This window comes from Neoarius graeffei, chromosome 13, assembly GCF_027579695.1.
Source record: "Neoarius graeffei isolate fNeoGra1 chromosome 13, fNeoGra1.pri, whole genome shotgun sequence".
NCBI classification, from domain to species: domain Eukaryota; kingdom Metazoa; phylum Chordata; class Actinopteri; order Siluriformes; family Ariidae; genus Neoarius; species Neoarius graeffei.
Window position 1 is genome coordinate 30,355,825 of NC_083581.1, and position 16,088 is coordinate 30,371,912.

Sequence of the window (16,088 nt, forward strand, 5' to 3'; positions counted from 1 at the left end):
GGGCAGAGGCTGGTTCTTTCTCTGAGTCTGTTCCAGTAATGAAGTCCTTCCAGTCTGTATTCTTACCACTGTGTGTATATCCTCCAATATGGCGGCGGTCAATGACGCAAGCAGTTTTGGTCACGTGGTTGCAAACAAAGAATTAAAGACTACTGCTGCGGTCATGTGCTATGGGAAGATGATATTTTCCAGTTGGGAAGTGGTATTTACCAGTGTGCTGTGTTCACATGCTTTTGTTGTTGTTGTTGACAAATTAAAGATGGTGGACCAGATTCAAGTTAGCAATAGTTAGTTAGCTATCGTTAGCAATAGCGTCTGCTCTGGATAGGTAAAAACAAACCATAACAACACATTTTTAAAGGAAACGGATTTCTAACGTATTATATTACACTTGTTAATGACGCAACATTGCATAGACACCAAAAACTACCCACTAGTACTAGTAAAAAAAAAAAACTTTAGTAGCGTACAATGCTTAGCATTCAAGTGTCTTGTACCGCTCGCCGCCATGTTGAAAAGGTTAAAGTTCATCTCATCTCGGCAACTCGTGTATCAAAATTTTCTACGAGTTGCCCAGTGGAAAATACCACAAGAGGGGGCGTTCATGTGTGCTTTCCATGTCGGCGTTTGGTATTTACCATAATTCCCATAGCACATGAATGCAGCATACATTACAGGCATTTCGCAGACGCTCTTATCCAGAGCAATATACAACATACCCAGAGCAGCCTGAGGAGCAGTTGGGGGTTGGGTGCCTTGCTCATGGGCACTTCAGCCATGCCTGCTGGTCCAGGGAACTGAACCAGCAACCTTTTGGTACAAAAGCCGCTTGTTTAACCATTAGGCCATGGCTTTCTCAGAGATGCATGTTGTACAATCTACAATTCTACCACAGAAGCAGCACAACACAGTAAAAACAAACAAAAGTGTATATATCTTGAAAGTCCAATATTCATGTCCATGATGATATAAAAACAAGCACAACTGTAGAACCCATTAGCCATCTCCTTGCCTACTTAGTGCACATTTCTTTTCTAGGGAGCACTTCCGCTCACAGAGAACCGAACAAACAAGAACGATACTGGTACTTATTTTAAATTTATATTTTAGAGAGAATATAACACCGTGTAAGCCTCATCCACTCGGGCTGTTCAATGGTTTCAGGCAAATGTACATTTCTCCTCAGTGAAGAATCACAGGCTAACTAGCTAGCAAGGCAGGAAAAGAGCTCTTACCTCTTTGTATGAACAGCTGGTGAAAAAGGAGCATTTAAAAACCTGCAGCCATGAACATTAATGCATTACTTAATATATAATTCTCAGGCTTTTAATCAGAATAATGGGATTTCTTACAGAGGTCGGAAATTAATTACCAGCTCGGGTCAGTCCATGGGAGCAGGCTGAGTCCTGTAGCGTTAGCACTCAAACAGACCGTAAGAGACAAATATTAACGCCTGTTTACACCCCTTTGTGCAAACTACCATACATAAAAACAGAAAAATACTACCACAATATATATTACCACAATATTACAGAAAATCTGCACAAGGCAGCCTGCGGTTGTCTAGCGTAGCCTCGAAAAGCGGCATAGCCCGGACAACGGGTTGGACAATATAAAAGTATCCCGGAGTTTGAATGGAATTATTTCATTTCTCCATACAAAAATCATAATGTTACTGTTTATACGTTGTACGATAAATAATTATACATTAATAGTCATGTATACATATTAACACCAAGCTAGTAGTTTCGTAACACAAATTAACTTATTACCATTTTTTAAGTAAAAATATAAACCCAGTGCAACGTATTGTTTGGCCAACTGATATTGAGTCTGTAAAACGAGCGTCATTTCCTGGTTTTCCCTACAACATGGCTGCTTTGGGTTTTTTTTAAGTCGAATAAAAAAAATCATGCTCAAAACATTATTTATTTTACTACATAGCAGTGTTAATATATGTTAGGTTTATAGATGATAGAAGACTACGCAAGGTTACAGAGATTTGCAGTGAAAGTGAGGTAAGTCATTCACCGCGGATTTATGAAGGGAAGAGACTTTAGGGAGCATCACTAAAATACACACATCATCATTAACGTCGAGTTAATTTCACCCAGATCATAACCAGAAGGCACTGGATAAAATGTACAGAGTGCGTTAAGATGCAATTATAAAATCATACATTTTTTTAAAGAAAATGATATTTTCGTACAGCAGCGCTTGAAACTCAGGTCGTCACTGTAGACATTATTTTAATGCCTCAGTTTTAAAACACTGTTAATTTATTCTTCTCAATCCTGCAACTTCTTAAAGCGATAATACCAAATAATGATATAATTTTTTTTTATTACGAAATAAAACCTCATGCATTGTTTAATATGCAGATGTAAATATTACATGAGTAAATGAATAAATTGTAATGATCACGTGACCTTTAAATATCTTCACCCTTAATAATTCAGGGCTCTGTTTTCATGGAGTTGAGAAATAGGGTTTCTGGTGGGTTCATTTGAGTATATAAACAAGGTAAAATTGTGTTAAAGTCATACTTTCATGGAAAACACTCCAGTTACAAGTAAACTTTTGATTTACAAAGGAAAGGGGCGGACATGAGTATGTTTGGGGGCGTTTCTAATTTGCATATTTAATAATAATGTGTTTTTCTCAGTAAGGGAAAATGTGCATTTTTTTTTTTTGCTTTTATCAAATGGTGTTTTACTGTCGAACTACAAAGTCAGTCAGTATATTAGGCAATGCAAAAACTATTGTAGGCCTTTAAAACAAGGTTTGGGTGGCTTTAATATGTTGAATAAACACATTTATATCTCCTGTATAGCTGTTAAAGTCAAACAAAACCCAACAATAAATGCTGTTTGCTGATCAGAGCAAGTGCCCTGATGTGCCCTCCACATGTTTAAGTTAAAAATTAATTTTTAAATTAACTAAAGGTGGGCGGCACGGTGGTGTAGTGGTTAGCGCTGTCGCCTCACAGCAAGAAGGTCCGGGTTCGAGCCCCGTGGCCGGCGAGGGCCTTTCTGTGTGGAGTTTGCATGTTCTCCCCGTGTCCGCGTGGGTTTCCTCCGGGTGCTCCGGTTTCCCCCACAGTCCAAAGACATGCAGGTTAGGTTAACTGGTGACTCTAAATTGACCGTAGGTGTGAATGTGAGTGTGAATGGTTGTCTGTGTCTATTGCCGCTTTTCCACTACAAACGCGGCTGAGTCGGGCTGAGCTGTGCCGTGCTGAGTCGAGCTGAGCGGGGCTGTTGGAGTTGCATTTTGACTACAACCGTGCTGAACCGTGCTGGCTGGAAGTGGGTGGACACATTGGGTGGAGTTAGCGAAAGTGGGTGGACGTCACGTGATGTCGTTAAGCAGCGCAAACAGTGACATCAGTGATCTTTTAAGCGGTAGTCTCACGACCCGAATAGTAAACAATAAACATGGAGGACATGGAGTCGTTAGTGTTGCTGGTCTTGGTGCTGTGGCTTGTTGTCACCGACAACGCGGACAGATACTGGCAAGAGCGTATAGATGAGGCGAGGCGCATAAGGCTCCAGAAATTCTCGTAATTCGTAATTCTTCTTCTTCCGGGTTTGCGGTGTTTACAGATCCCAGCGTGCTCGCGGGGCGTGTGTGGGCATGTGAGGACACTCCTCCTCACCAATCAGTGCACAGGGGAGTGTCTGCTCACGCCCCTAGCCCCACTCAGCTCGGTTTGGCTCGCTTCAGCCCCACTCCAAAACCGTGCGAGTTTTAGGGGCTAAGCAGGGCTGAAGCGAGCCGAGTCGTGCTGGTTTTTGGTAGTCGAAACGCGAGCCGTGTCGGGCTGAAGTGAGCTGAAGCGAGCTGAAGTGAGCTGAAAAAGGGTAGTGGAAAAGGGTCCTATGTGTCAGCCCTATGATGACCTGGCGACTTGTCCAGGGTGTACCCCGCCTTTCGCCCGTAGTCAGCTGGGATAGGCTCCAGCTTGCCTGCGACCCTGTAGAACAGGATAAAGCAGCTAGAGATAATGAGATGAGATTAACTAAAGGTTTATCCATTTAAAAAGTTATGATATTGTTAAAAATAGACTTACCTGAGTGCAGCCATTTGCACTGAAACCAGATATCTGTCAATGACATAACTGATTCACTAGTACACTGTTTACCTTCATAACTCAGAGCCATCAAATAAAGGCTTCTAATTCTAAAATAAATTTTCTTTTTAAAAATCCCCAGGCTCCACTGTGCTCTCTCTCTCTCTCTCTCACTCTCTCTGTGTTCACTGCTTCAGGTAGATTAAATCCAGAGAAAGAACTTCACTGCACTGTAATGTATATATGACACATAAAGGCTTATAATTCTAAAAATCTAATCAGAAATTTTCTCATCTCATTATCTGTAGCTGCTTTATCCTGTTCTACAGGGTCGCAGGCAAGCTGGAGCCTATCCCAGCTGACTACGGGCGAAAGGCGGGGTACACCCTGGACAAGTCGCCAGGTCATCACAGGGCTGACACACAGACACAGACAACCATTCACACTCACATTCACACCTACGCTCAATTTAGAGTCGCCAGTTAGCCTAACCTGCATGTCTTTGGACTGTGGGGGAAACCGGAGCACCCAGAGGAAACCCACGCGGACACGGGGAGAACATGCATACTCCGCACAGAAAGGCCCTCGCCGGCCACAGGGCTCGAACCCGGACCTTCTCGCTGTGAGGCGACAGCGCTAACCACTACACTACCATGCCGCCCGACTTCACTTTTATGAAGTTTAAATCTCACTCAGCTAGATAACGCGTACGCAGTCCTGGCACAGATACTAGTAAAACCATAGCCGTCATCATAGCAACATGATTCTTGCCGTCTTAAGAAAATATCTCTTTTCTCAGCGAATAAAAACAAACAAAAGCATGTCACATAAAAATACAAGGACATTTTTACATTAAAAAAACCCCTCAAAAACACTGAGTCGCCGGTGATGGAGTTTGGAGGCAGGAAAAGGCTCCAAAAGGCTGGGTATGAGTGTGCTCACTGTTTACGTGTGTGTGTGTGTAAGATCACTGCTTCAGTGATCGGGTTTATTTTTTACACCCAAACGCTTGACACCCAGGCATCTTCAGGGTTGTTTACAACAATTTAAAAGCGATGCATCCACTAGATCTCAGCCTCGATAAGTCATGTGAAGAGTAAGTGGCGTCACAATCTCGGATTCTCTCGTGTAATTTGTACTCTGAGCACAATATTTGAACCTCGGAGAGAGTAAGATGGCAGTGCCCAGGGACATTGTTTGTTTTTCTTTTAAAATAAAATCTGTACACAGTATACAGGTACAAATATGAACAAGTGAACACTCGAACATGTCTTGTATGGATTTTATCTGTCAGAATAAACAAAGGAGTTTATTTTTTGGGGTTTTGTTTGATTTGAGGCCAGTTCACCCTATCCAGAATCCAATGCATTGTTTTTGTTTACATATGGATCAGTAAAACCTTCTCAAATTCACTGATGCCTTCGAAACCCATCTGGAACTTTTTCTTCATCCATGTGTTATATGTGGAGGTTTTGAACACAATAGGCCTGATATTTTCTTTCCTTTTTTCCTGTTTTGGTCCCTTACAAGGGAAAACAGAACAGAAGAGAACTGATCAGTTGAAAGAATTTAAAACATAACTACTTTTAAAAAATCTTCAATTTCATGTTACAGTTTATGAGCTAAGCCCTGTGATGACCTGGCGACTTGTCCAGGGTGTACCCCGCCTTTCGCCCGTAGTCAGCTGGGATAGGCTCCAGCTTGCCTGCGACCCTGTAGGACAGGATAAAGCGGCTAGAGATGATGAGATGAGTTTATGAGCTATGCCCTAGGATGTTGTCACGTTGTTGCATGTTGTTTGGTCGTTTTTTGTGGAATATTGATGGTATTGAAAATGGCGTTTCGCTACTTAGAGCACCGGCTTCTGTAAAAGGTGAGCTGGCCCCTTTAACTGGTATGTAAGTGCAATTCAGTTTTTCTTTTATGTCCATATCAGGCAGTCATAATGGAGAGATGCACACTACATGGTGCTCACGCTCGGTGGGTGTTGTCTGAGCTCAACCAGCAGAGGGGGCTTGGAAAGTTCTGTGATGTGATGCTCAACACTCAGAGCGGTCAGGTGTTCCTGGCCCACCGTAACATCTTGGCTTGCTTCAGCCAAATGATCCAGGACTCGCCTTCCTCTGCATCATGTACGGAGATCAACCTTCCACAAGAGTGTCCCGTTGACGGACTCGAGCTGCTGCTGCATTTCTTCTACACTGGTGAGCTCCAGCTAAACAGCGATAACGAGGCGAAGGTTCGACGTGCTGCCAACGGCCTGGCTGTTCCTGATTCACTAATTTCTGCACCGGTCAGAACGAAAGGTTCAAGCTATGGTGAAGACGTTGAAGGGAAGCCACTTTTCCCCTCACTGACCGTAGACACCAAACCGGACTTGACTGCTGTACCACAGTCAGCATCTCAACAGGAGGTGGAAAGCAATGGAGAAACCTCAGCGAGGCCAGGAGCAGTTGCAGACCTCGATGAGTCTCCCAGCACCAGCTCAGCCACTGTTACTCGATCTGGCAGGAGGGTGAGGGGCCTGAGCAGGCTGGCCAGAGATGATGCTGATGATGTAGTTCCAAATCTGAGTGCAACAAGAAGAAGAGCTGCAGCTCTCAAGTCCCAAGATGAGGGTATCATCCCTACTGATGGAGGACAGGGCAAGACACAAGTGCCGAATGAGGATGCTGAGGTAATTAATTCATAACTATTATAATGTCATATGTTAAAACTAGGCGGCACGGTGGTGTAGTGGTTAGCGCTGTCGCCTCACAGCAAGAAGGTCCTGGGTTCGAGCCCCGTGGCCGGTGAGGGCCTTTCTGTGTGGAGTTTGCATGTTCTCCCCGTGTCCGTGTGGGTTTCCTCTGGGTGCTCCGGTTTCCCCCACAGTCCAAAGACATGCAGGTTAGGTTAACTGGTGACTCTAAATTGACCGTAGGTGTGAATGCGAGTGTGAATGGTTGTCTGTGTCTATGTGTCAGCCCTGTGATGACCTGGTGACTTGTCCAGGGTGTACCCCGCCTTTCGCCCGTAGTCAGCTGGGATAGGCTCCAGCTTGCCTGCGACCCTGTAGAAGGATAAAGCGGCTAGAGATAATGAGATGAGATCTGTTTTCACCCAGATGAGGATGGGTTCCGGGCGGCACGGTGGTGTAGTGGTTAGCGCTGTCGCCTCACAGCAAGAAGGTCCTGGGTTCGAGCCCCATGGCCGGCGAGGGCCTTTCTGTGCGGAGTTTGCATGTTCTCCCCGTGTCCGCGTGGGTTTCCTCCGGGTGCTCCGGTTTCCCCCACAGTCCAAAGACATGCAGGTTAGGTTAACTGGTGGCTCTAAATTGACCGTAGGTGTGAATGTGAGTGTGAATGGTTGTCTGTGTCTATGTGTCAGCCCTGTGATGACCTGGCGACTTGTCCAGGGTGTACCCCACCTTTCGCCCGTAGTCAGCTGGGGATAGGCTCCAGCTTGCCTGCAACCCTGTAGAAGGATAAAGCGGCTAGAGATAATGAGATGAGATGAGGATGGGTTCCCTTTTGAGTCTCGCTCCTCTCAAGGTTTCTTCCTCATGATGTCTCAGGGAGTTTTTCCTTGCCATTATCACCTCAGGCTTGCTCATTAGGGAAAAACTTATTAATTCATATATTTAAATCTATATTTTTTCTGTACAGCTGCTTTGTGACAATGTCTTGTTAAAAGCTCCGATACAAATAAGTAAATAAATTGGCTCCTTGTTTACCTTTAAACATTTTTAATGAACATCTTGTAATTTGTTGCTTGATATTATCTTTTCTTCTGTACAGAAGGAAGGACCTAGTGATGCTCAGAACGATGCTGCTGAAGAAAACGATGAGGACAGTGTGGAGATTTTCATAGAGGACACGGATGAAGAGTACACGCCTCACGATTCACCCGGTGCAACTTCTAAAGGTCCGAGAGGGAAGCGTAAACGGAAAGGAAGCGCCAGCGGTAAAGAAAATGGAGGCAGCTCTCCGAAAGACCCAAAGAAGAGTTCTGTTCAGTGTCCGACATGTCACAAAACATTCCTCAGCAAGTACTACTTGAAAGTTCACAACAGGCGGCACACGGGGGAGAAGCCGTTCAAGTGTGAGAAATGTGGGAAATGCTATTATAGGAAAGAGAATTTGCAAGAGCACAAGGCCAGGAACTGCCTCAGCAGGACTGATATGGTGAGATAAAATATACTGAGTATTAATGTGCATATACTTTGATGAGTCACTAAACCCAGAAATCTTGTTTGGTCTAGATGTTTTTCTGTTCAAGGTGTCCGATGAGCTTTAAGAAGAGACAGGAACTGCGTAGGCACACAGTCACACACACGGGCGAGATGCCAAATAAGGTGATTTGTCCCTCAACAGCGAATACAAATAAGTCAAAAATAAGTTGATGGTTTGTTTGTTTTTTTGTTTTGTTTTTTGTTCATTTGATAATAAATGTGGGCGGCACGGTGGTGTAGTGGTTAGCGCTGTCGCCTCACAGCAAGAAGATCCGGGTTCGAGCCCCGTGGCCGGCGAGGGCCTTTCTGTGCGGAGTTTGCATGTTCTCCCCGTGTCCGCATGGGTTTCCTCCGGGTGCTCCGGTTTCCCCCACAGTCCAAAGACATGCAGGTTAGGTTAACTGGTGACTCTAAATTGACCGTAGGTGTGAATGTGAGTGTGAATGGTTGTCTGTGTCTATGTGTCAGCCCTGTGATGACCTGGCGACTTGTCCAGGGTGTACCCCGCCTTTCGCCCGTAGTCAGCTGGGATAGGCTCCAGCTTGCCTGCGACCCTGTAGAACAGGATAAAGCAGCTAGAGATGATGAGATGAGATGAGATGAGATGATATTAAATGTAGGACTGTATATGAAAATGAATAAAATACTTTGGGACATGCTGTTAGAGGAAAATAATCAAAGATGGGATGGTGTGATGCGGCCCAAAGTGAAGCAGAGTTACTGTCACAGTACATCCTGAAGTGTTGTGTTTTATTCTTCTTCTACCTACAGCAGTTTGCCAGTGATGGCAATTTATGGATTAAGAACAACACATCATGATTTAAAAAAAAAAATCCGTTTATAGTTACTGTAGGGTGGCATGGTGGCGTAGTGGTTAGCACTGTCGCCTCAAAGCAAGAATGTTCTGGGTTCGAGCCCAGTGAGCCAACGGGGGCCTTCCTGTGCGGAGTTTGCATGTTCTCCCCGTGTCCGTGTGGGTTTCCTCCGGGTGCTCCGGTTTCCCCCACAGTCCAAAGACATGCAGGTTAGGTTAACTGGTGACTCTAAATTGACCGTAGGCGTGAATGTGAGTGCGAATGGTCGTTTGTCTCTATGTGTCAGCCCTGCGATGACCTGGCAAGGGTGTCCAGGGTGTACCCCGCCTCTTGCCCATAGTCAGCTGGAATAGGCTCCAGCTTGTTCAGCAGGCTTGTAGTACTCGAGTCCAGGACCTAATTTTAAGGACTCGTGACTTGACTTGGAATTGAGTACTGATGACTCAGAGTTGGACTCGGACCCGTGCATTAACTGCATTCGGACTTGTAAATTGGAGACGAGGACTCGGATTTTTTCTTTTTTTTTGTAACATGCCATAATAATTTGGCATAAGATATTTATACCTACATTAATTTTTATACTAATTTCGTGCAAGAGTGTCACACCTGCACGCCTTGGGTGTGCATCAGATAGGCTCTTGGGCGTGCTCCGGACAGCGCATGCGCCAGGCGGACTCTCTCTCTCGTGCTGTAAACAACTTGCACCTGCACAGGATTAAGGCACAGCTGTGAAAAAACTGTGAAAACACACTTACTTTGCGAAGTATTGAGTTGTGTTGCTGACATATTACCGAACCTTATTTCCTTGTTTGGTTTCCTGATCCCTGATTTCCTGTTTCTCGTCTTTGATTCTGCCGTGTCTACGATAGCCTGTTTGTGCCTCGCTCGACCTATTGCCCGTTTTACGGTTTTGCCTGCCATTCTGGATTGTTTGCCTGTCTTCACTTGTGTTAATAAACACACCTTCTGCACTTACATCCGTCTCCCAACCATCTCTGATGGAATACTTCGCACTCCCTGACAAAGAGAAGCACATTCACCTGTTCATACGTCATGTTCAGGAACAAACTAATGTTAATGGCACTAAAACAGCCACTGTCAAATGGTGCAGTTGGAGTTTTGTTCTCGGACTCAACTCGGATCAATAGTGGACTCAACTCAACTGAAAATTTTTTTTAATGACTTGGACTTGACTTGGACTTGAACACTGGGGACTCGAGACTGGTCTTGGACTCGAGGTTTCAAGTGAAGTCAACTTTATTGTCAAATATGCTATACATGCTCGACATACAGCACAGATGAAATTTCAGTCCTCTCTGACCCACGGTGCAAACAGGCAATGCAATAAATAAAAATAGAATAATTGAAAAAACAAACAGTATAAACACTCTAGATAAAAACTAGACATAGACTAAACACTCATAAACAGACAATATAAACAGTAAAACACTCTAGATAAGAACTAGACATAGACTAAACACACACACACACACACACACACACACAAATTGGTGCAAATAAACAGTCAAGGGCACTTGAGGTATAGCAGGTAAACATGAAATAAGCAGTATAAACAAACTAATGGCTGTTAAGGTGAGGTAGTGCAGAATAGTGCAAATGAGCGAGGTAAAGTGAAATGTGCGGTCCCTGAGTTCAGTGTGTTAATGAACATTGAGAGTATGTATGTATGTATGTATGGTGTTGGGGGGGGGGAACTGTGAGGGTGACATGTCCGATGCTGAAGGGGGGGCAGGGGGTGTGTGCAGGCAGAATCTGTGGCAGGGGGCAGAGGGGGGAGGAGGGGCAGAACAGGGAGGGAGTTGAGCCTCCTGACCGCCTGGTGAAAGAAACTGTCCTTGAGCCTGCTGGTTTTGGCCCGGAGACTCCGCAGTCTCCTCCCCGACGACAGCAGACTGAAGAGGCTGTGAGATGGGTGGGTGGGGTCACCTGCAATCCTGATGGCTTTGCGGGTGAGGCGGGAGTTATAAATATCCGTTAGAGAAGGGAGAGAGACACCAACGATCCTCTCAGCTGCTCTCACGATGCGCTGCAGAGTCTTGGTGCAGGCGCCGTACCACACGGTGATGCAGCTGGTCAGAATGTTCTCGATGGTGCTTCTGTAGAATGTGTGCATGATGGGGGCCAGGACTCTTGCTCTCCTCGGTTTGCGGAGGAAGTACAGACGCTGTTGGGCTTTTTTGGCCAGTGATGCGGTGTTGTTGCTCCAGGACAGGTCTTCAGAGATGTGCACACCCAGAAACTTGGTGCTGCTCATCCTCTCCACTGCAGCACCGTCGATAGATAGTGGAGCATGCTGGGTGTGCGCTCTCCTGCATGCTCTTAGTGACTCGACTACAACACTGATAAGCAGTTACGGATAATGACTAGATGAATGGATAGTTACTGCATATTTAATGTTTTGGAACGTCCACAAAACAAGTTAGTCAATGGTATTATCACTTAGAGTATAGCAGCAGTATTCCCTCACTCTTGAATTAAAAAAAAAAACACAGCTTGTCATGTTGCCAAGAAACTGGAAAGCACAAAGAGTACATTTTGGCCTTTTCTGATTAGAAAAATTGAGGTCGTTCCAATAAAATAAAGTAATTTCTTGAAACAATCATCAAATCTCACATATGCCGCTTTTCCACTACAAACGCGGCTGAGTCGGGTTGAGCCGTGCCGTGCTGAGTCAGGCTGAGTGGGGCTGTTGGAGTTGCATTTCGACTACAACCGCGCTGAACCGTGCTGGCTGGAAGTGGGTGGACACATTGGGTGGAGTTAGCGAAAGTGGGTGGACGTCAGGTGATGTCGTTAAGCAGCGCAAACAGTGACATCAGTGAGCTTTTAAGCGGTAGTCTCACGACCCGGATAGTAAACAATAAACATGGAGGACATGGAGTCGTTAGTGTTGCTGGTCTTGGTGCTGTGGCTTGTTGTCACCGACAACGCCAACAGATACTGGCAAGAGCGTATAGATGAGGCGAGGCGCATAAGGCTTCAGAAATTCTCGTAATTCTCCTTCTTCCGGGTTTGCGGTGTTTACAGATCCCAGCGCGCTCGCGGGGCGTGTGTGGGCATGTGAGGACACTCCTCCTCACCAATCAGTGCACAGGGGAGTGTCTGCTCACGCCCCCAGCCTCACTCGGCACGGCTTGGCTCGCTTCAGCCCCACTCCAAAACGGTGCGAGTTTTAGGGGCTAAGCAGGGCTGAAGCGAGCTGAGTCGTGCTGGTTTTTGGTAGTCGAAACGCGAGCCGTGTCGGGCTGAAGTGAGCTGAAAAAGGGTAGTGGAAAAGGGCCAATACTGTAATATTTAAAGGTGACATATGAACATAACCCTTTTCCACACAGTTCCCTGAGGTCTTAAAGGACATGGGACATGAAACATAAATGCACGCTATATCAGTTTCTTTCCATTAAAAATATGAATTAATTGCATCAATAAATACAAAATCATCTATTAAATTCAGCAAAATCGTTATATTCGTGATGATTATATGGCATTTCTGCTCGAGCTCCGATATGCATATTTTACAACCGGAAGAGCCGCTGTCACGTGATCATACGTCACAAAAACATTCGGGCACAGCACAAGCGGGTAGATGAATGGAGAAGTGGATGACAAGAAAATTGTTTTTATAGTCTTTAACGTACATTGAACATCATGGTGTATTGTGCTGCTTATGGTTGCAATAATTCCAATGGGAAATGCCCTGGAGTAAGTTTTTTTGCATTCCCCAAGGACCCGAAGCTGAGGAAAGTGTGGGCTCACTACTGCCGTAGAAAAAACTTTGCACCTACTGTTTCCCACAAACTGTGTTCGGACCATTTCACTGAGGATTCTTTCAACATTAATACTCAGGTACTGAGCGATATTAATTGCCAAGCCAAATTTAAGAGGCCGTATAGCCGGGTTCATGGAGGCAGTGATAGCGCCATAATATACAGGGCCTAACATTCCTACAACTGTAGAGACAGTCAAGAAATCCTGTAACATTAATGGACATTTAAATAAATGTTAAGTTATGTTGGTAAGTTTGTTTAACTTTTCTTAATTTTCATCTCTTTCGCCAAATGGCGTAGTGTTGTTGGCTGTGTGATGGCGTTTCGCCATTTTGAATGTTTTCATCTCGGACTCTGGAAGCATTGTATCTCAATCAATCTCGAAAAATATCAGCAAAAAAAAACTAGCTTGCAACGGACTTTAGCTAGATCTATGATGAACTTTCAATGTATGATACAAAAATAATACTTCTTTCAACAGATCATTAGCCTTTGAGCAGAATTGTTTTTAACTTACCAGGAAGTGTTATCGAGCCGACCGCTTTCAGTTTCATGGGGATTGAATGAACTCTCACTCTCAGAATCATCTGACCCGTCAGAGTAAAGACAAGATCCATGTTCATGTGAATTTCCAGCTATCGGTTCGAATTGATAGGGTCTAACTTCACATCTCTGTGAAACATCGGGAATGTCACTGTCGATGGTGTCCATTTCGGTAACCTGTTTACATTAGATTCCCAAGCGCTGGCTCCTTGGAAAGTTTTTGTGACGTCACGGGTCACGTGACCACCTAGCTCATTAACGAATCCTTGTTTTACGCTGATGTATAAAAAAGTTGAATAATGTGATGATTTTCACATTTTTGACGCCCTGCAGTGATTTAGATGGCATTTCTTATGTCCTTTATACATAATTATACCCAGAAAAAAATCCATGTCCCATGTCCTTTAATGAAATGTCTGTGACGTGCTTTATTCAAAACACCACTCCACAAGGATAAAACACCACAGCTCCTTCTCACCCTGTCTAAACAGCCTTGTTCATTCGAGCACCTGCTCCTTTAAATGATAATGAGCCACGGTTCACCCCACCCCTGTCTTCCTCCAGCCAATCAGTTAGCACTTTCCTCATGAATATTCTTTCGCAAAGGAAGCTCACAAACCATGAGTGGAGAAACTCAGATGAGGGGACGGGATCATTCTAATGAGCTCCACTTGTGACATAAAAGAGGAGATAAATCTGAATGGTTTCTTGTTGTTGTTGAATCACGTGCTTTATGAAGTGGGCAGAACAAAAGAAACTGACCGGATGTCTTGTTTCAGACTTTGTGGGTTGGTAGACACTCCAGATACCCAAATGTACACTCACTGGCCACTTTAATAGGAACATGTTTTTGATTCTAAGATACCTGTTTTTGGCTGCAGGAGCGGAACCCAGTGTGCTCTTCTGCTGTTGCATGCTGAGATGCTTTTCTGCTCACCATGGTTGTAAAGAGTAATTATATGAGTTACTATATCCTTCCTGGCAGCTCGAACCAGTCTGGGGTAGGTTTCCTGATAATGTTGCATTTTAGGGCTAAAAAGCGAGTTTAGAGACCCTCTTAAGCTCTGAACATTGTCTTGGTACGTGGTTTTCCTGAACTGACTTGTAAGAAGGAGTCTTAAGAGCAACATTACGAAGAGCTTCCTTGCAATGTGTGTCCCTGATATAGGCATTAATAGTTGCTAAATCTAGTTGATGGTCACATGGTGTTCTTTTTTTTTTTTTAACCAAAAACCAATGAAATATAAAGTGTTAACTTGCGATAATATATTGTATCATCGTTAAAGTGCCATTCCACCATTGGATGTATTTTTTTGGCATAAAATACAATATATTTTATGACAACATGACTAGACAGAGAAATCTTTTAGCTTCAAAATGATATATCAAACATAATTTTTTGACAACAACAAATATATTAATTTTGCGACCAAAGTCACCTACCCTTTTAATTTCTGCACGGTAGTGAAACGTGATGTCATCGGCAGGTTCCCCTTCTTGTGTACCACGTCACGTGTAACGTGGCACAGATTATCAGCAATGGCGGATAGAACGCGATTGTCAGCTTCGGAAAAGAAGCGAAGGAAAATAGCAAGTGATGCCCAAAGGAGACGGTCGATGGTGAATATCGGCACAGCAATCGACAAGTGGAAATCGCGTTCTATCCGCCATTGCTGATAATCTGTGCCACGTCACACGTGACGTGGTACACAAGAAGGGGAACCTGCCGATGACATCATGTTTCACTACCGCGCGGAAATTAAAAGGGTAGGTGACTTTGGTCGCAAAATTAATATACTTGTCGTTGTCAAAAATTTATGTTTGATATATCATTTTGAAGCTAAAAGATTTCTCTGTCTAGTCATGTCATAAAATATATTGTATTTTATGCTAAAGAATACATCCAATGGTGGAATGGCACTTTCAGCATGACATATATAGTGTGGAAATTAATAATTGAAACTATTTAACATTTTGGGACAATGACATTTTTTAATCCAAGCCTTTTTTGAAAATTAAAACTAGACAGCCTTTCGATTTCATAAAATCGGTGAAATTTAGTTCCCTCTGAAATTTGGTCATCGTGATATGTTTATTTCTGTAATATCTTAAAAAAGCAGGCCATTCTGTGGCTGGGAAGTGATTTAATTTGAGGGGATTCCCGAGCAAATAATGTGCATGAAATCACTCACTTCACGCAGACAGAGGAAGTCCGTGTGTGTATGCGCAGGTTTACCTGCTTCTTCTGCTTTTCCTTCTTTTGGGTTTTACAGCAGCTGGCATCCACAGTGTTGCATTACTGCCATCTACAGGTTTACCTTGACCGTGCACTGACAGTTCCATCATTCTGTCACTAAACGAATAGTTGATCACACCGAGGTGCTCGCTGAGCACCGATATTTATTAGTTTGGTCCTGCGTTTCCTTTCCTTCGCAACATAATGTCTTTTCTTCCTGCTTTCTATTACTGTATTCGGTCTTTCACGTTTCATTTGCGTCTTCCAGTTTTCTCTCCTGTTTCAAATTTGTATCCCACAATGCCTTGCGTGAACAGGGAAAGCCCACCACGTGATGCATGACATAGTATTTTAAATTGGGTCACGGTGAAGCAGGAAAAAATAGCAGAGCATTTAGGGCCATATGGCCCTAAATTCTTTAATT

At 44.1% G+C, this 16,088-nt stretch overlaps 2 protein-coding genes across 9 annotated transcripts in view; one reads left to right on the forward strand and one right to left on the reverse strand.

Annotated features, from left to right (window-relative positions):
• The window catches only part of nol9 (nucleolar protein 9), a 74,281-nt gene extending 72,686 nt beyond the window's left edge, over positions 1-1,595 (reverse strand). Inside the window, exons 1-2 of one of the 6 annotated variants that reach the window (XM_060937491.1) lie at positions 1,373-1,595; positions 1,236-1,277 (exon numbers count right to left, since the gene is read on the reverse strand). The gene's annotated coding sequence lies outside the window, so the exon portion shown is untranslated. Of the gene's footprint in view, positions 1-66; positions 163-210; positions 326-470; positions 492-1,235; positions 1,278-1,352 lie in introns of those variants that run through there. The other 5 variants (XM_060937494.1, XM_060937493.1, XM_060937496.1 and 2 more) reach the window with 5 other exon arrangements.
• A 284-nt stretch (positions 1,596-1,879) lies between these two features.
• The window catches only part of zbtb48 (zinc finger and BTB domain containing 48), a 32,139-nt gene continuing 17,930 nt past the window's right edge, over positions 1,880-16,088 (forward strand). For all 3 annotated transcript variants that reach the window (XM_060937499.1, XM_060937498.1, XM_060937500.1), the window contains exons 1-4: positions 1,880-2,018; positions 6,009-6,749; positions 7,852-8,238; positions 8,316-8,408. In XM_060937499.1, coding sequence (XP_060793482.1) covers positions 6,018-6,749; positions 7,852-8,238; positions 8,316-8,408 — 1,212 coding nt within the window. In that variant the 5' untranslated portion in view covers positions 1,880-2,018; positions 6,009-6,017. The remainder of the gene's footprint in view (positions 2,019-6,008; positions 6,750-7,851; positions 8,239-8,315; positions 8,409-16,088) is intronic.